At 27.0% G+C, this 21,567-nt stretch overlaps 1 protein-coding gene across 1 annotated transcript in view; it reads right to left on the bottom strand.

Annotated features, from left to right (window-relative positions):
- The window catches only part of rdgC (retinal degeneration C), a 262,547-nt gene that overhangs the window by 104,342 nt on the left and 136,638 nt on the right, over positions 1–21,567 (bottom strand). Inside the window, 1 exon segment of the mRNA XM_075306228.1 lies at positions 19,688–21,083. Coding sequence (XP_075162343.1) covers positions 19,688–19,970 — 283 coding nt within the window. The 5' untranslated portion in view covers positions 19,971–21,083.

The following is a 21,567-nucleotide window of genomic DNA, read 5'->3' as shown; positions in this document are numbered from 1 at the left end:
TACTTTGGCCTCTGTGGTCATATGAGTCTAAAACGGACGAAAGATATATATGGGAGCTATATCTAAATCTGAACCGATTTGGCTGATATTTTGCAAGATTTGGATGTACTTGGTATTTCAAGAAAATCGGTTGATAAACACGTTAACTATGACCACATCGGGTATAAATATATATGGCAGCTATATCTAAATCTGAACCGATTTTTTCCTAAACCAATAGCGATTGTCTCTGTCCCCAGAAACGGCCCTATGCCAAATTGGAGGACGATCGGACTTAAATTGCGAGCTGTACTTTGTGCACAAAATTACATATACAGACCGACGGACGGACGGACAGACAGACGGACATCGCTAAATCGACTCAGAATTTAATTCTAAGCCGATCGGTATACTAAAAGATAGGTCTATGACCACTATTTCTTGGCGTTACATACAAATGCACAAACTTATTATACCCTGTACCACAGTAGTGGTGAAGGGTATAAATATATAGAAATAAAAATTTGTGAAAATTTTCTCGTAAAGAAAAAACATTTTAATTTCTTAAATTTCTATAGAATTTCAATTTTGAGAAAATTTTTTTAGGAATAAAATTTTGACAAAATTTTCTATAGAAATAACATTTTGGCAAAATTTTCTATAGAAATAAAATGAAAAATGGAATTAAAATTTGGAAAATTTGTATTAGAAATAAAGTTGTGACAAAATTGTATTTAGAAATAAAATTTTGACAAAATTTTCTATAGCAATAAAATTGTTAGAATATTTTCTTAGAAATAAAATTTTAACAAAATTTTCTCTGGAAATAAAATTTTGACAGAATATTCCATAATATTAAAATTTTGACAAAATTTTCTATAGAAATAAAATTTTGCCAAAATTTTCTATAGAAATAAAATTTTGCGAAAATGTAGCTGTAAATAGCAATAAAATTGTTACAATACTTTCTTAGAAATAAAATTTTAACAAAATTTTCTATAGAAATAAAATTTTAACAAAATTTTCTATAGAAATAAAATTTTGACAGAATATTCCATAATATTAAAATTTTGACAAAATTTTCTATAGAAATAAAATTTTGCCAAAATTTTCTCTAGAAATAAAATTTTGCGAAAATGTAGCTGTAAATAGCAATAAAATTGTTACAATATTTTCTTAGAAATAAAATTTTAACAAAAATTTCTATAGAAATAAAATTTTAACAAAATTTTCTATAGAAATAAAATTTTGACAGAATATTCCATAATATTAAAATTTTGACAAAATTTTCTATAGAAATAAAATTTTGCGAAAATGTAAAAAAATATGTAGAAATAAAAAGTTGCGAAAATTTTCTCGTGAAAAAAAGTTTTTAAGAAAAATTTCTATAGAATTTCAATTTTGAGAAAATTTTTTGGAATAAAATTTTGACAAAAGTTTTTATAGAAATAACATTTTGGCAAAATTTTATATAGAAATAAAATGTTGACAAAATTTTCTATAAAAATAAAATTTTAACAAAATTTTCTTAGAAATAATATTTTCCAAATTTTCTACAGAAATAAAACTTTGTCAAGATGTTCTATAGAAATAAAATTTTGCAAAAATTTTCTATAGAAATAAAATTTTGCAAAAATTTTCTATAGAAACAAAATTTTATAAACATTTTCTATAGAAATAAAATTTTGCAAAAATTTTCCGTAGAAATAAACCTTTGTAAAAATTGTCTATATAAATAAAATTTTGCAAAAAATTTCTACAGAAATAAAATTTTGCAAAAATTTTCTATAGAAAAAAATTTTATAAAAATTTTCTATAGAAATAAAATTTTGCAAAAATTTTCCGTAGAAATAAAACTTTGTAAAAATTTTCTATATAAATAAAATTTTGCAAAAAATTTCTACAGAAATAAAATTTTGCAAAAATTTTCTATAGAAATAAAATTTTGTAAAAATTTTCCGTAGAAATAAAATTTTGTAAAAATTTTCTATATAAATAAAATTTTGCAAAAAATTCTACAGAAATAAAATTTTGCAAAAATTTTCTATAGAAATAAAATTTTGTAAAAATTTTCTATAGAAATGAAATTTTGTCAAAATTTTCTATAGAAAGAAAATTTTTGCAAAATTAAAAAAAAAAAAAATCTTGTCAAGATTTTCTATAGAAATAAAATTTTGCAAAAATTTTCTATAGAAATATAATTTTGACAAAATTTTCTGCAGAAATTAAATTTTGACAAAACATGCTTTAGAAATACAATTTTCTGAAGAAATAAAATTTTGACAAAATTTTCTTTAGAAATAAAATTTTAACAAAATTTTCTCTGGAAATAAAATTTTGACAAAATATTCCATAATAATAAAATTTTGACAAACTGTTCTATTAAACTAAAATTTTTACAAAATTTTGTATAGAAAAAACATTTTGCGAAAATTTTCTATTAAAGTACAATTTTGAAGAAAAAATTTATGTAGAAATAAAATTTTGCGAAAATTTTCTATAGAAATAAAATTTTAAGAAAATTTTCTATAGAAATAAAATTTTAAGAAAAATTTCTATAGAAATTTTGAGAAAATTTTCTTACCAATAATATTTTGAGAAAATTTTCTATAGAAAAAAAAATTGTTTGACAAAATTCTCAAAAAAAAAAACAAGTATATACGGCCGTAAGTTTGGCCGCGCCGAATCTTATGTACCCGCCACCATGGATTGCGTAGAAACTTCTACGAAAGACTGTTAGACACAATCGAATTACTTGGGTTGTGGTATCTTAAAACTTCTTAACATCGTTTTCTAAATTGTGAGTTAGTCCATATGTGGTATATACTAGACAAAACAGTTATGTATAGGTAAGTCTACAAATAATTACAAAACGATATGGACTTTTTGCACGATACGTCAAGTTTATATTGACCAAATTTTGACCGTATCACCCTTTACCCTGACCACTATGTGGTTCATGGTATAATAAAATGTTGACAAAAAATTTTCAAGAACAAAAATTTTTCAAGAAATAACATTTCGACAAAATTTTTGATTAACTTTCTATAGAAATAAAATTTTTACCAAATTTCCTATAGAAATAAAATTTTCTATATAAATAAAATATTGACAAATTTAAATAGAATTTTGACATAATGAAATAAAATTTGAGCAAACTAAAATAAAATTGGGACAATATTTTCTATAAAAATAAAATTATGGCAAAATTATTTATAGAAATAAAATTTTGACAAAAATTTTTCAAGAACTAAAATTTTAATAAAATTTTCTATAGAAGTAACATTTCGACAAAATTTTCCATTAACTTTCTATAGAAATAAAATTTTGACAAAATTTCCTATAGAAATATAATTTTGACAAAATTTTCTATATAAATAAAATATTGACAAATTTAAATAGAATTTTGACAAAATTTTCTATATAAATAAAATATTGACAAATTTAAATAGATAATAAATAATAATAAATTTTGATATAATGAAATAAAATTTGAACAAAATTGTCTATAGAAAAAAAATTAACAAAATTTTCTATAGAAATAGAATTTCGACAAAATAATCTATAGTAATAAAATTTTGAAAAAATAAAATAAAATTGGGACAACATTTTCTATAAAAATAAAATTATGACAAAATTATTTATAGAAATAAAATTTTGACAAAAATTTTTCAAGAACTAAAATTTTAATAAAATTTTCTATAGAAGTAACATTTCGACAAAATTTTCCATTAACTTTCTATAGAAATAAAATTTTGACAAAATTTCCTATAGAAATATAATTTTGACAAAATTTTCTATATAAATAAAATATTGACAAATTTAAATAGAATTTTGAAAAAATTTTCTATATAAATAAAATATTGACAAATTTAAATAGAATTTTGATATAATGAAATAAAATTTGAATAAAATTTTCTATAGAAATAAAATTTGACAAAATTTTCTATAGAAATAAAGTTTTGACATAACTTTTTCAAAAAAAACCAGTAAGGAAAGTCTAAAGTCGGGCGGGGCCGACTATATTATACCCTCCACCACTTTGTAGATCTAAATTTTCGATACCATATCACATCCGTCAAATGTGTTGGGTGCTATATATAAAGGCTTGTCCCAAATACATACATTTAAATATCACTCGATCTGGACAGAATTTGATAGACTTCTACAAAATCTATAGACTCAAAATTTAAGTCGGCTAATGCACTAGGGTGGAACACAATGTTAGTAAAAAAATATGGGAAACATTTAAATCTGGAGCAATTTTAAGAAAACTTCGCAAAAGTTTATTTATGATTTATCGCACGATATATATGCATTAGAAATTTAGGAAAATTAGAGTAATTTTTACAACTTTTCGACTAAGCAGTGGCGCTTTTACAAGGAAAATGTTGGTATTTTGACCATTTTTGTCGAAATCGGAAAAACATATATATGGGAGCTATATCTAAATCTGAACCGATTTCAACCAAATTTGGCACGCATAGCTACAATGCTAATTCTACTCCCTGTGCAAAATTTCAACTAAATCGGAGCAAAAAATTGGCCTCTGTGGTCATATGAGTGTAAATCGGGCGAAAGCTATATATGGGAGCTATATCTAAATCTGAACCGATTTCAACCAAATTGGGCACGCACAGCTACAATGCTAATTCTACTCCCTGTGCAAAATTTCAACTAAATCGGAGCAAAAAATTGGCCTCTGTGGTCATTTGAGTGTAAATCGGGCGAAAGCTATATATGGGAGCTATATCTAATCTGAACCGATTTCAACCAAATTTGACACGCATAGCTACAATGCTAATTCTACTCCCTGTGCAAAATTTCAACTAAATCGGAGCAAAAAATTGGCCTCTGTGGGCAAATGAGTGTAAATCGGGCGAAAGCTATATATGGGAGCTATATCTAAATCTGAACCGATTTGGCTGATATTTTGCAAGTTTTTCGAGACTCATAAAATATTCGGATGTACGGAATTTGAGGAAGATCGGTTGATATACACGCCAATTATGACCAGATCGGTGAAAAATATATATGGCAGCTATATCTAAATCTGAACCGATTTTTTCCAAAATCAATAGGGATCGTCTTTGGGCCGAAACAGGACCCTATACCAAATTTTAGGACAATCGGACAAAAACTGCGAGCTGTACTTTGCACACAAAAATACATCAACAGACAGACAGACAGACGGACAGACAGACAGACAGACAGACAGACGGACATCGCTAAATCGACTCAGAATTTAATTCTAAGACGATCGGTATACAAAACGATGGGTCTCAGACTTTTCCTTCTTGGCGTTACATACAAATGCACAAACTTATTATACCCTGTACCACAGTAGTGGTGAAGGGTATAAAAATTAACAAAATTTTCTATAGAAATAGAATTTCGACAAAATAATCTATAGTAATAAAAATTTTGACAAAATAAAATAAAATTGGGACAACATTTTCTATAAAAATAAAATTATGACAAAATTATTTATAGAAATAAAATTTTGACAAAAATTTTTCAAGAACTAAAATTTTGATAAAATTTTCTATAGAAATAGTTAACATTTCGACAAAATTTTCCATTAACTTTCTATAGAAATAAAATTTTGACAAAATTTCCTATAGAAATATAATTTTGACAAAATTTTCTATATAAATAAAATATTGACAAATTAAAATAGAATTTTGATATAATGAAATAAAATTTGAATAAAATTTTCTATAGAAATAAAATTTGACAAAATTTTCTATAGAAATAAAGTTTTGACATAATTTTCTTAAAAAAATAAAATTTTGACATAATTTTCTTAAAAAAAAAAATTTTGACAATATTTTCTATAGAAATACAATTTTGACAAAATTTTCTATCGGCATAAAATGTTGGCAATATTTTCTAATGTAAAAAAAATCCGGCCAAACCTTCAGCATATATGCAATAAAAAATAATTCATCAAATTTGTAAACTAATTTGTATTATTTCCCCCCACACCATTCCAGTCAAAATAAATTAAATAAACACTTACAAAGTGATTTCTTTTAGCAAGCATATCTATCAAGGCTTGCTTCTTTTATACAATTCGTGACATGTGCTATTATTATAAAAATTATGGTGTTTTTGTTGTTATTATTATTATTTTTTTTTTTTTTTTGTTCTATCCATACTATGCACCAAGCCAAATGATGTCATTCCACAGCCATCTAAGAAGGCCCATGACAAAAATATAAAATCAAACAAACAAAAACTGAAAAATGCAATAAACATTTACACAAACAACATAAATATCTTGCGGATTCATAAAGAATAATTTGTAATTTCTCCATATATAAGGACCGAATAAAAAACGAATAAACAAAAAGAATATCAAACAAGAAAAACATTTACATTTGACCCCGATGTTGGGACACACGTATCGTGCGAAAGCAATAACAAAAAATTCTCCTTTCTTTCGATGTTAACCAAAGAGAAAGGCGTCAAGAAGGCTATCGAACGGACGGACAGATATGCGGACTTACGTATTCCCAAATCTAGTCAAGGCATTGTTGATTAACAATTAACACGCTTCTATGTTCCACATTCTCATACAAGGATGCCAACAAACACGAAACACTACTCACTATAAATTGTTGGTATTTATGATTTCGTTTTTTTTTTCGATTTAATTTGTTGTGTGATTTTTTTTTTTTCTAGAAATAACCCTTTTCTTAGGTCTCCTAAAAGCATATATTGTATGTTTATGTTACTCACTTGATTCAGTTTTATTCATGGTTAAGGCCTTTTTTGTGAAGTTGATTGAAGTGACAAATGCGAACCTTTCGTTGAAAAGAATTTTCACTAACTACCGGCCCCATTGGATTTTGTCACTTATTGTTTGGCATTAGCTGATTTTATCGCCATTGTTGCCAATATGGCCTTAGGTTTAGGGTTGCGGGGCAAATTCAAAAAAGCCCATTGACTAAAGGCTATGAGTGAGCAATGCCTCGAAATGGATACGATTTTGGGTTTTAGGAAGCTTAGGGAAAATTAGAAGAGAATACTTTAAAGGCAAATTGGAAAAAAAAACACTGTTGGCCTTTAAATTAAATTGTATGTGGAAAATTTAATCTCTTAAAAATTTTAATCGAAAGTTTGAAACAAACCCGTTATATTAGGGATTATAAGCAACAGTAAAAAGTAAACTTTTCTAGTTTTCGATATTATACAAATTTCGAAAAGTCCAAATTTAAAATTTTCGCCTTTTTGAAAAATTGAAAAAATCGATTCTTCGATTTTTATACCCTTCACCACTACTGTGGTACAGGGTATAATAAGTTTGTGCATTTGTATGTAACGCCAAGAAGGAAAAGTCTGAGACCCATCGTTTAGTATACCGATCGTCTTAGAATTAAATTCTGAGTCGATTTAGCGATGTCCGTCTGTCTGTCTGTCTGTATGTCTGTCTGTCTGTTTGTATGTCTGTCTGTCCGTCTGTCTGTCCGTCTGTCTGTCTGTTCATGTATTTTTGTGCGCAAAGTACAGGTCGCAGTTTAAGTCCGATCGTCCTCAAATTTGGCACAGGGTCGTTTTTTGGGACAATGAAAATCGCTACTGATTTTGGAAAAAATCGGTTCAGATTTAGATATAGCTGTCATATATATTTATCTCCGATCTGGTTATAATTGGCGTGTTTATCAACCGATGTTCTTCAAATTCCGTACATCCGAATATTTTATGAGTCTCAAAAAACTTGCAAAATATTATCCAAATCGGTTCAGATTTAGATATAGCTCCCATATATATCTTTCGTCCGATTTAGACTCATATGGCAACAGAGGCCAAAGTTTACTACCGATTTTCGTGAAATTTTGCACAGAGAGTAGAGTTGGCATTCTACCAATGTTTGGTAAATTTGATTGAAATCGGTTCATATTTAGATATAACTTCCATATATATCTTTCGTCCGATTTGCACTTATATGACCTCAAAATCCAGAGTTTTGCCCTGACTTGCTTCAAATTTTACACGAGAGGTAGGTTTAACGGTGTCGTTATGCGTGCCAAATTTGGTTAAAATCGGTTCAGATTTAGATATACCTCCCATATATATCTTTCATCCGATTTGGACTTATATGGCCTCAAAAGCCAGAGTTTGGCCCTGACTTGTTTCAAATTTTGCACAAGGAGTACGTTTAATAGTATCGGTAAGTGTGCCAAATTTTGTTGAAATCGGTTCAGATTTAGATATAGCTCCCATATATATCTTTCGCCCGATTTATACTCATATGACCACGGGGGCCAAAGTTATACTCCCACTAACATGAAATTTTGCAGAGATTGCAGAATTATTATTCTAACGATGCAGTTCAAATTTAGTTAAAATCGGTTCAGATTGTATATACGTACACCAGAGTTGGGGAAATATGGTCGACTTTTTCATTCAAAATTCCCTGACTTTATACAAAATTCTGTGATGATTTCCCCATATCTTAGTTATATGCTATACACTGCAATGCCAGAATTTCCACAGAACGCTTGAGTTTTAAATAAGGCTCCAAGTCGCCCGACTTGACCAAATAATATATCAAAACCCACACTTGACCACATATCTTGGCGAGATCTTACCACTGATGAGTTGCAAAAATTGTAAATATTACGAAAATTGTCCTATATCTCGAATACATGTGTATCGCCTGATAAATCATAACAATTTCTCTCGCTTCATATGTCCCATATTTTTTTTTACTAACATTGTGTTTCATCCCAGGGCGTTATCCGATTTAAATTTTAATTCTAGAGATTTTGTAGAAATAAAAAAAATTGTCTCCATTAAAAATATTTGTATTTTGAAACACAAACCTTTATAAAGCTCCCAGCAAATTTGAAGTAGTTGAGATGGTAACACAAATGTTTGTGTACATAGTGGTGAAGGGTATAATATAGTCGGCCCCGCCCGACTTTAGACTTTACTTACTTGTTTTTTTTTTTTTTTTAGCTAAGGGTAATCTGGATAATTTTACACATTCATAATCACCGCATACATTTAGCATAAGTTTTAAACTGGTCTTAAATCTTTTGAAAATTCTCGACATCAGATTTTCGTTTTTATATGAAGGAATATGCGAATATCACACGCTACATTTACCTTTTCTAATGTGGATTTTCTTAGTTTCACTTAGCATTGTCATCACTGTCCTCTAAATCACTGAGTTCACTTTTAATAGCATTCATAAATCTCTCTTCTCAATATCAAAAAAAAAATCTTTCTCACATTCTCTGTGTTATAAACTGTTGCATAGAGTAATTGATTTTGTTGTTGTTGTTGTTGTTTATCTCTCAAAGAAATGAAGCAAGCGAGTTGGGGAAACTGGAAGTAAGTGGAGTTTTTTTCTACACTGTACTCTTCTAAAAGGTCTCTTTTAAGATATGCATATGGAATGCTAAGATTGTAGACTTTAATTTTGAATGGTGTTAAGTCTTTATTAATTAGTAAGCGAGCTACGTTAGTGCAAGTGGAGTGCTTTTCTAAGCTATGCTCTTCTAAAAGCTGTTGCATAGAGTGGTGATTTTTGTGGACTTTTATCTTTTTTTATTTTTTATTTATTTTATTTTATTTTATTGAACATTAATTCCATGATACATTTCATTTTATAGTAAATACCCACGAAGCCTAACAATTGGCTTGTCTGCAGGTTGAAATTCAGGATGTGATGTTACAATCGATTATTTCTAATAATATTTAAGGCTGTAGACTTAAGTTATAAATATATGTTTATATATATATATATATTTTTTTTTTCATTTGCATGTCTAATTCAAAAATAGTTTTTTGATAATCTTGTTTCTAGTATACTTATTGTTGATATTTAAAATATTGGTGGGTATCTCATTCAGTGCTTGAGGTAATGCAACCGCTAGTGAGTATTTCCCATAATCATTTTTAAAGCTTGGAACTATATACCGTCCTTGTTGTCTTCTTCGCGTGTTCTGGGGATGATTGATTCGTTTGATCAGAGTTAAGTCTTTCGTTTACGACTGTGTTTCGTGCCGTTTGTATACTGGAGTGTATATTTGTTTTTTCGAAGTTTCTGTTAAGAAGTTTTATTATTCTGTTTTGCGTTGATTGCAATGTTTTGCAGCACTTTGCGTTTCCCCATGCAGTTATACCATGCCGTATTTGCGATTCTGCAAGCGAGAAATACGCCTGTTTTAGTATGAAGTAAGGCGAACAATTGTTGAGATGGTACAGAGCAAACGCAGCTTTTCTTAATTTTTTTTGAACGCTGTTAATGTGTAATTTCCACTTAAAATTGTGATCAAGAGTTACGCCAAGATATTTATATTCTTCCACTAGCTCAAGTTTTGTTGAACATTCATCTACATAACCGTTTGTTGAAAATTCGCATGTTCTATGCAAGCATTCATTCGTGTGGTATATGATAGAGAAATTTGTCTTGGGTATATGTCTTGGCCGTATGTGCATTATTTTAGTTTTCTTTGCATTAATGACAAGACCTTTATCATGACACCATCTGGCTAGTAAGTTCAACTCTGATTGCATAGTTGCCACTGCATTGTCCAATTGTTTATTTGTTACAACTATTGCCGTGTCATCCGCATAAGAAAAAGAAGTGCTTTGCGTTAATATTTCTGTCATTGCGTTGGTGTATAGAATGTATAATAATGGGCCTATTTTAGATCCCTGTGGAACTCCATGCGTTATTACTCTTTTTGTGCTCACCAATCCATCTATTTGCACACAAAAGGTTCTATGATGGAGGTAATTTTTGAACCAATTGAGACATGTACCACGAATACCATAATTTTCCAGCGTGTCCAACAGTTTGGTATGGGGTAGAGTGTCAAATGCCTTGCTAAAGTCTATGAATAATGCTAGACAGTGATCTTTGTTATTTAGACTTTGGTTAATTTTGTTGGAAAATTGCCCAAGTAACTGATTTATGTTTCTTCCCTTTTGAAATCCATATTGATTATTTTTTATTATTTTGTACTTCTCAATAAAACCATTTAATCTTCTCACTACGATTTCTTCCATCACCTTTTCTACGACCGGCAATATCGATATTGGTCTGTAGTTATTGAAATCTAATTTTGATCCATTCTTATAAATTGGTCTAATGATAGATGTTTTGAGTACATCAGGAATTGTTGCTTCAGTTATACTCTTATTAATTAGAGCCGATATCACAGGTGTTAAACTGTCTGCATGTTTTTTAATATCAATGGCTCGTATACCGTCTATACCAGCACTCTTTTTCGTATTCAGTTTTTTTAAAATGTTGTTGACTTCGACCTGATTAGTCAATTCAAAAAACATTGTATTTGGTACGTTTGGTACTATATTAACGATAGATGTTTTTATCGAACATGTGTGTAAAATATTTTTGACATTTACTTCAAATTTTTTTGAAAAAGTCTCTGTAATTTCTTCTATAGAGTTGTTAGAAAAGTTCTTTTTTATCGTTTCATCTACATTTTCTGTTTTTCTCCCGATTAAATTATTGACTAATTGCCAAGTATTACGAATATTGTTTTTGTTTTCAATAAAAGCTTTGTAATGATAGGAGTTTTTTGCATACAAGATCTTTTTATTTAATTGGTTGTTGAAGTTCTTATAAATTCTCTCGTTATTTGTATTGTTTTTATTTTTGTACCACTTTTTGTATAATCTATCTCTTATATCACAATATTGTAATAGTTCCTCATTTAGCCACGGATGCGGTTTTCTTTTCCTTAATTTTTTATTTTGATGTGTTGTTGAGTTTTTGTATATATCATTAAATATTTCGCATATTTTTTCAAACAACAAATTTGTATTTGAATATTGATTTATTATCTCTTCCCAATTAATATTTACTAACTTGTTATCGACTTTTCGACTATTTATTATTTTCTTCGAATCACCCTGTTTCAATTGCGTAGATTTACCATTATCGTTTGACATCTCATCTAAACATCCAAAAATTGAGTAATGATCTGATATATTTGTTGTCACAATAGCTGCATGTGCTCTTTGCCTCTTTCTGTTCCCTCTAATAAACAAGTGGTCTATGCATGTTTTCGTATTGGTATTTGAGTCCTCTCTCGTTGTGTCATTTATCATGCATTGCAAGCCGTTTGTTGATGTTAATGCAAGGTAGCTTGCAGTTATTGCGTTTCTCTTTTTTATGTCGATGTTTATATCACCTATCAATATTATTGCATTTTGTTTGTTTATGTTGTTAATTGTATTCTCTAGTTGTGATAGAAATTCTTTGATGTTGTAGCTTGGAGGTCTGTACATTGGTAACAACGTAATGTGTGAGTTATTTTTTGTTGTTATATCTATTCTCATTGCTTCTGCAGCGCTAATTTCAATGTTTACCTTTTGATATTTTAATTCTTCTCTCAAATAGAGTGCAACTCCCCCTCCTCTTCCATCTCTGTTTAAGAATTCTGCATTGAAACCATTGATTTGGTACAAGTTCGTTTCTTCTTTAGTTATGTTTATTTCACACAGGATTATTAGGTTTATTTTATCGATTATTTTATCAATCTGTGCAAGAAAAAGTATGAAATTTTTTCTTATTGACCGTATATTGGTATATATTAGTGTTATTGGAAATTCAAGATAACTATTTTTTATTTCATTAAAATTATTCACAATTTCCTCCGTGTAATCCATAATTTTGTTTATATCTTTGAGTTTCTTTGACAGTTCAGTATAATATTTGGTAATATATTAAGATTATTTTGTATATAATATTGTGTCTGTCGTGTGTTTTTTAATATTTATTTATTTATTTATATATTTTTTTATTTATTTAAATAATTTATTTATTATTATTTTAATTATTATTTTTTCCAGTGTTTAATAGTCTTTTATATTTTTCCGAGTATTCCTATTTGAAATTATTTTAAACTTTGCTTTATTTTGTTTTATGCGTATATTTTATTAATACTTCGATAAACAATTACAGATTACTATGAAAAGATTAATTGATTTTAGCTATGTTGATTAATTCCAGATCAGCAGTATTGTTTATTACTAAAAAGGTAGAATTTTCATTTTTCCTTGCAAAAACACTTCCATTTCGAACCCAAACATATCTCCAACCACATTCCTTAGCTTTGGCTTTCGTCATCCATAAAAGACGTCTATTGTGGGCTGTCAATTCATCATTTATGTAGATATAGTGTTTGTTTGCTTCTTCATTTGGATTGTTCTCACTGTGTAATTCTATCCGATGTCTCTTTATTTTACTCATCACTTCTCTTTTTTTATTCAGAGAAGAGAATTCAATAATTATTTTATTTTTCCTCTTTATTCTGTATGCCCTGTTTATGTGAGCGTCATTTATGTCGACACCTGTATTTTCTATTATTGTTTTTATTATCTCTTCAGTCGCAATGTTTTGGTCAGTGATGTTGCTTATTTCAATGTTGTTATCTAATTGTTGTTGTTCCAGCTTATTTATTCTTTTATTTAGATCTTCTATTTGCTTGCCCTTCTCTTCATCTCTCTTTTGTAATTCAACCACTTGTCCTGCAATGACCTCAACGTTTTTGTTTATATTTTCAATGCTGTTTTTTAAATCATTGCTTAGGCTTGTAATACAGACAGTAAGTTGTTGTATACTAGTTTGTAAGTCTGTCATTCCAACTTTCAATTGCTTTATATCGTTTTGCATTACACTTAAATCGTTTGCATACGCGTTGTTGGATGTTGATGCAGATTCACGAAACCGTTTACTTGCATTGTCTTCTTCGTTATCACTTCTTTGTTGTTTCATGTTGTTTTGTTGATAGTTTTGTTCAATTGGCTTGGGAGAATTTGTATTTTGTTGCGCTTGTTCAATACATTGTTGTTGTTGGTTTGATTCACCAAACACAAAGCTTTTGTACACAACGTTTGGGGATTTTGTTCGCTGCTTACATACATGACACTTCCAATCCGATTTTTTTGTGCTACTCATGCTGGCATATGAACTCTCGGAAAGAGAACAGCATGGGGAGAAATGGTATCGACGATCACATTGATGACATCTTACAAAGTTAATTGATTTTATTATGGTACCACACTGTCCACACATGTTCTCTTTCATTTGGGGAAACATTTTCTCTCAATTTTTTTAAATGGTTATGCTATGATGCGCGTTAAAAACTAGCACGTCTATTCGTTTTGAAGTCTACAGCACGACTGTAGACTTCAAAACGAATATCTTTTATCTCTTTTACGCAGAGGTTAGGTTAGGTTAGGTTAGACGGCAGCCCGATGTATCAGGCTCACTTGAATAGACTATTCAGTCCATTGTGATACCACAGAGGTGAACTTCTCTCTTATCACTGAGTGCTGCCCGATTCCATGTTAAGCTCAATGACAAGGGACCTCCTTTTTATAGCAGAGTCCGAACGGCGTTCCACATTGCAGTGAAACCACTTAGAGAAGCTTTGAAACCCTCAGAAATGTCACCAGCATTACCGAGGTGGGATAATCCACCGCTGAGAAACATTTTGGTGTTCGGTCGAAGCAGGAATAGAACCCACGACCTTGTGTATGCAAGGCGGGCATGCGCTAACCATTGCACCACGGTGGCTGAGAATGAATTCTTAGTAGATGTTGAGTTCGATTGGTGTTTATTCTTCATTATTCAGTAAACGAGTCGGTAAGGCATAGCAGTAAGAGAGTTGGGGAAACATAACGTGGATTTTATCCTACACTATGCGTGTTTGCTTAAGAAATCTTCTGTCTATGAGATAAGGTAAGCGAGTTGGAGAAGCATAAGCCGGAGTCAAGTTGAAATTTTATTTCTATAGAAAATATTGTCAAAATTTTATTTATAATTATTTTTTTTTAATTTTTTCTTCTGTAGAACATTTTGTAAAATATTTTTTTCTATAGAAAATTTTGCCAAAATTATATCTCTATAGAAAATGTTGTCAAAATTTTATTTCTATAGAAAATTTTTGTTAAAATTTTATTTCTACAGAAAAATTTCTCAAAACATTATTTCTATAAAAAATTTTGTCAACATTTTATTTCTTTAGAAAATTTTGTCAAAATTTTATTGCTAAAGCAAATTGTATAAAAATTTTATTATTATAGAACAATTTTTTTTTAAATTTTATTTGTACAGAAAAATTTGTCAATATTTTATTTCTATAGAAAATGTTGTCAAAATTTTATTTCAATAGAAAATTTTTGTTAAAATTTTATTTCTACAGAAAAATTTCTCAAAATATTAGTTCCATAAAAAATTTTGTCAACATTTTATTTCTTTAGAAAATTTTGTCAAAATTTTATTGCTAAAGCAAATTGTATCAAAATTTTATTATTATAGAACAATTTTGTTAAAATTTTATTTGTACAGAAAAATTTGTCAATATTTTATTTCTATAGAAAATTTTGTCAAAATGTTATTTCAATAGAAAAGTTTGTCAAATTTTTATTTCTATAAAAAAAACTTTATTTCTACAGAAATTTTTCTCAAAATTTTATTTCTATGGAAAATTTTGTCAAAATTTTATTACTATAAAAAATTTTATTTCTAAAGTAATTTTTCTCAAAATTTTATTTCTATAGAAAATTTTTACAAAATTTAATTTCTATAGAAAATTTAGTCAAAATTTTATTGCTAAAGAAAATTGTATCAAAATTTTATTACTGTAGAAAAATTTGGTTAAAATTTTATTTGCGCAGAAAATTTTGTCAATATTTTATTTCTATAGAAAATTTTTGTTAAAATTTTATTTCTACAGAAAAATTTCTCATAATATTATTTCTATAAAAAATTTTGTCAACATTTTATTTCTTTAGAAAATTTTGTCAAAACCTAATTGCTAAAGAAAATTGTATAAAAATTTTATTACTATTGAAAAATTTTGTTAAAATTTTATTTGCAACGAAAATTTTGTCAAAATTTTATTTCAATAGAAAGTTTGTCAAATTTTTATTTCTATAAAAAATTTTGTTAAGATTTTATTTCTACAGAAATTTTTCTCAAAATTTTATTTCTATGGAAAATTTTGTCAAAATTTTATTACTATAAAAAATTTTCTCAAAACGTTATTCTATAGAAAATTGTGTCAACATTTCATTTCTAAAGAATATTTTCTTAAAATTTTATTTTTATACAAAATTTTATCAACATTTTATTACAATAGAAAAATTTTGTTCCAATTTTAGTTGTACAGAAAATTTTGTCAATATTTTATTTCTATAAAAAATTTTGTTAAAAATGTATTTCTACAGAAATTTTTCTCAAAATTTTATTTCTATGGAAAATTTTGTCAAAATTTCATTACTATAAAAAATTTTGTCAAAATTTTATTATATAGAAAATTGTGTCAACATTTCATTTCTATAGAACATTTTCACAAAATTTTAGTTTGGTAGAAAATTTTATCAAAATTTTATTACTATAGAAAAATTTTGTTAATCTTTTTGTTTTATTATTTTTTTATTCAATTCATCAGTCCTGATATTTCGCAATTTTCGCTCCATTGCTTTCTCAGAGGTACATGATATATTCTTATTAGAGCTAGTGAAGCATCACTGCTCTCGTCAGCTTTCTCTATTGCACATTTTGTTAAGTGCGTTTTCGTTTCGCAAAAAATATGTTACCCTGGTGTTACTCTACTTTTTCCTCATTGTATTTTCCCTCAAATTAAAGTGTCATTCCAAAGTTATTGTTAATTCATAATGTTGTGAGAGATACAGGATCCAAAATCTATCTATGATAATGTCCTTCACATTCGGCAATCAATTCCGAGAATGTTGCAAAATTTTGTCAAAATTTTATTTCCATAGAAAATTTTGTCAATTTTTTTTTTCTATAGAGAATTTTATTTCTATAGAAAATTTTTGTTAAAATTTTATTTCTACAGAAAGTTTTCTCAAAATATTATTTCTATAAAAAATTTTGTCAACATTTTATTTCTATAGAAAATTTTGTCAACATTTTGTTTCTATAGAAAATTTTGTCCATGTTTTATTTCTATAGAAAATTTTGTCAAAATTTTATGTTTATAGATAATTTTGTTTCTATAGAAAATTTTGTTAAATTTTTACGTCTTTATAAAATTTTGTCAAAATTTTGTTTCTATAGAAAATTTTGTTAAAATTTTACGTCTATAGAAAATTTTCTCAACATTATGTTTCTATAGAAAATTTTGTCAAAATTTTATTTCTATAGAAAATTTTGTTAAAATTTTACTTCTATAGAAAATTTTGTCCAAATTTTATTTCTATAGAAAATTTTGTCAAAATTTTATTTCTATAGAAAATTTTGTCAAAATTCTACTTCTATAGAAAATTTTGTAAAAATTTTATCTCTATAGAAAATTTTGTCAAAATGTGTTTCTATACAAGATTTTGTCAACATTTTATTTATTTAGAAAATTTTGTCAAAATTTTATTTCTTTAGAGAATTTTCTCAAAATGTCAAAATGTTTTTCTATACAAGATTTTGTCAACATTTTATTTATTTAGAAAATTTTGTCAAAATTGTATTTCTTTATAAAATGTTGTCAAAATTTTATTAGAACATTTTGTCAAAATTTTATTTCCATAGAAATTGGTCTCAAAATTTTGTTTTATAGAATATTTTGTCAAAATTTTATTCCTATACCAAATTTTGTGAATTTTTTTTTTTAGAATTTTTTTTCTATAGAAAATCTTTTCAAAATTTTATTTCTAGAGAAAAGTTTGCGAAAATGTTATACCTATAGACAATTTTATTCCAAAAATTATTTTCTATAGAAAATTTTGTCAAAATTATATACCTATAGAAAATATTTTTCAAAAAATTATTTTTCTATAGAAATTTTTGTCAAAATTGTACACCTATAGAAAATATTTTTCAAAAAATTATTTTTTTATAAAAAATTTTGTCAACAGTTTATTTCTATAGAAAATTTTATCAAAATTTTATTTCTAGAGAAAATTTTGTCAAAATTATATTTCTATAGAAAATTTTGTCAAAATTATATTTCTAGACAATTTTGTCAAACTTTTATTTTTATAGAAATTTTTTTTTTTAATTTTATTTCCACAGAAAATTTTCTCAAAATATTAATTCTATAAAAAATTTTGTACACATTTTATTTCTGTAGAAAATTTTGTCAAAATTTTATTGCAAAAGAAAATTTTGTCAAGATTATTTCTATAGAAAATTTTGTCAAAAATTTGTTTCTATAGAAGATTTAGTTAAAATTTTACTTCTATAGAAAATTTTGTCCAAATTTTATCTCTATAGAAAATGTTCTTAACATTTTATTTCTGTAGAAAATTTTGTCAACAGTTTATTTCTATAGAAAATTATGTCAAAATTTTATTTCTATAGAAAATTTTGTCAATATTTTATACCTATAGAAAAGTTTGTCAAAATTATATTTCTATAGAAAATTTTGTCAAAATTATATTTCTAGACAATTTTGTCAAACTTTTATTTCTAGAGATTTTTTTTTTTTAATTTTATTTCCACAGAAAATTTTCTCAAAATATTAATTCTATAAAAAATTTTGCACACATTTTATTTCTGTAGAAAATTTTGTCAAAATTTTATTGATAAAGAAAATTTTGTCAAGATTATTTCTATAGAAAATTTTGTCAAAAATTTGTTTCTATAGAAGATTTTGTTAAAATTTTACTTCTATAGAAAATTTTGTCCAAATTTTATCTCTATAGAAAATGTTCTTAACATTTTATTTCTGTAGGAAATTTTCTCAAAATTTTATTTCTATAGAAAATTATGTCAAAATTTTATTTCTATAGAAAATTTTGTCAATAGTTTATTCTTATAGAAAATTTTGTCAAAATTATATTTCTATAGAAAATTTTGTCAAAATTATATTTCTAGACAATTTTGTCAAACTTTTATTTCTATTGAATTTTTTTTTTAATTTTATTTCCACAGAAAAGTTTCTCAAAATATTAATTCTATAAAAATTTTTGTCAACAGTTTATTTCTGTAGAAAATTTTGTCAAAATTTTATTGCAAAAGAAAATTTTGTCAAGATTATTTCTATAGAAAATTTTGTCAAAAATTTGTTTCTATAGAAGATTTTGTTAAAATTTTACTTCTATAGAAAATTTTGTCCAAATTTTATCTCTATAGAAAATGTTCTTAACATTTTATTTCTGTAGAAAATTTTTTCAAAATTTTGTTTCTATAGAAGATTTTATTAAAATTTTACTTATATAGAAAATTTTCTCAACATTTTATTTCTGTAGAAAATTTTCTAAAAATTTTATTTCTATAGAAAATTTTGTCAAAATTTTATTTCTATAGAAAATTTTCTCAAAATTTTATTTCTATAAAAAATTTGTCAAAATTTTATTTCTTTAGAAAATTTGGTCAATATTTTATTTCTATGGAAAATTTTGTCAAAAGTTTATTTCTATAGAAAAGTTTGTCAAATTTTTAGTTCTATAGAAAAGTTTGTCAAAATTTGTATTACTTTATTTATTTTATTTTTGAAGTAGCTCTTAATTTTAGAGGAATATTTTGCTAAATCTACCAAAACTTCAAGATTTCTACCAAACATCCAATCCACCAAAATCTACAATTTTTGTTCGAATTCTACCAACGGTGACAATCGTGCATGGAAGCCTCAATTTTCAACCTATTTGTTTTAAATTTGTATTTTAGGTCCAAAAATGAATGTGAGTCTAAATTCCCCAATTCAAAAATAGGACGTTTTTATTTTCTTAAAAACAAATATTTTGTACTCACTTATTTCAATTTTGGTCATGCTGAGGCCCCTCGTTGGTTTACGCCAGTGTCGATACCAGCCTTTTATCTGAAAGAATTGTAACAAACTAGAGGCCATACGGCCACTTGCAACTTGATTTTGATGTTGGTCTCCTTCATTACCATTGTTGCCACCACTAGCTGTGGTTGCAGTTTTACCGCCACGTTCAATTTCCGATGAACGGCACGATGATGAGGTATCAAACGATGAACTTCGACGTTTGTTATTGCTGCGTTGGCCGAAGCAAACACAGCTACGCAACATGATGATGTCGGTGTTATTGTTTGGCTTGTTAGTGTGTAAAGTTGTTGTTGGTGGTGTTATAGTTGTAAGTGCCGTTGTTCTTCCTTGGTCTTCTATGGTAGTTAGTTTATTTGAGGGATTTCTTGGACATTGTAGATGACGACAATTGGTGCCTAGGGGCGGGGAATAAAATGGATGATGATGCAATACCAATGCACTATGACCGTTAGCCGTTGTTGAGTGTTTGTGCTCTTGCTTTTGTGTTTTTTGTTTTACACTCCCCACTACCCCAAACACACTCAGACTTGTATGTATGAAGGTGTGAGAGATTATTGGCGAGACTTGTCTAAAAGTTAAAGCTTGTCAAGAATATATGGCGTGAGTCTTTATGTTTGTATGTTCGTCTTATGGTTGAATGGTGTTGGCTGAAATATGTTCTCATTCACTGTAACACAGCTTAATACACCTCTCTTGTTTTTTTTTTCCTTAAGAGTTGACACACATACACACATAGGCTCTCTTTCCTTATATATCTTTAATACAAGGGTCTTTCGTTTAAGTTCTTCAATATAATAGATGCTTTTTTTGTATTTATTGGTGCTAGTAACTAATTGTTGCTTTCATTATTATTGTTGTTGTTATTAGGTTAAGTGTATAGTTGTTGGTTGTGTTTTTATTTTTTATTATACAGTTGGCCGCAAAGGGCTCAGCCACTCTTACGTTAATCCTTATGGAGAAATATATATGGCAAAGGGATTAACTTTTAAGCCATATATAATGACGGTATTTTGTGTATTTAAATTAATTAGCTTTTCTTATTCAAATATTTCCCCCTTGGTTTTGTGAAACCTTTGATTGCTAGGAAGACTGTTTCCATTTAAGTTTTCTCCTATAAGAATTCCTTGCCTTTCATTCTTGGCATAGGATTTGTCTCCTCTTTCTCTCTCTTTTGCATTCACTTGATATCTCTAGGTGGCTACTGCCTTTAAATTTTAGTCATGTTGGGTAATTTTATAAAACACAAGATAAATAAACAAACCCCAAAATATATATATTTTTTTTGGAGGTCAGCACTCAAGGCTAAGGTCGGGTTTTCATTGATTAAGTCATTTTCGTTAGTTGTCCTTGATGAACCTGTAAAGAGAAATTAAAGTAAATTATGAAAGAAATACTAATTAGGTACTATGTAATAGAAATAATTTAATCTTAAATTTATTATAAATACAACCAAATTAGTGAGAAACTTCAGTTAAGACAGAAAAAACAGCAACGAAATGTTTGCATTAATTTAAACCCAAACACAATCACATAAATTAATTGTTTCAATGATTTTTGTTGTTTTCTATATAAAACCTTTTCAACACAAAACTGAAAAATGTTCTATGCAGTTGTTTTTTTTTTTTTTTTTCAATCGAGAAATTTTCTATAAAAATGTTTTTAATCGAAAAATTTTCTGTAAACATTTTTTTTCAATTTTAAATTTTCTGTAAACATTTTTCTTCAATTTAAAATTACTTAAAAAAAATTTTGTCAAAACTTTTCTATAATTTTTTTTCTTGAACATTTTCTATAAAAATTTTTTTCAATTAATAATTTTTTCTATGATTTTTTTTTTCAA

Source organism: Haematobia irritans, chromosome 4 (genome assembly GCF_050003625.1).
Source record: "Haematobia irritans isolate KBUSLIRL chromosome 4, ASM5000362v1, whole genome shotgun sequence".
Classification (NCBI taxonomy): Eukaryota; Metazoa; Arthropoda; class Insecta; order Diptera; family Muscidae; genus Haematobia; species Haematobia irritans.
Note: the sequence above shows the minus strand (reverse complement) of the source record. Positions and strands in the feature narration are given on the sequence as shown.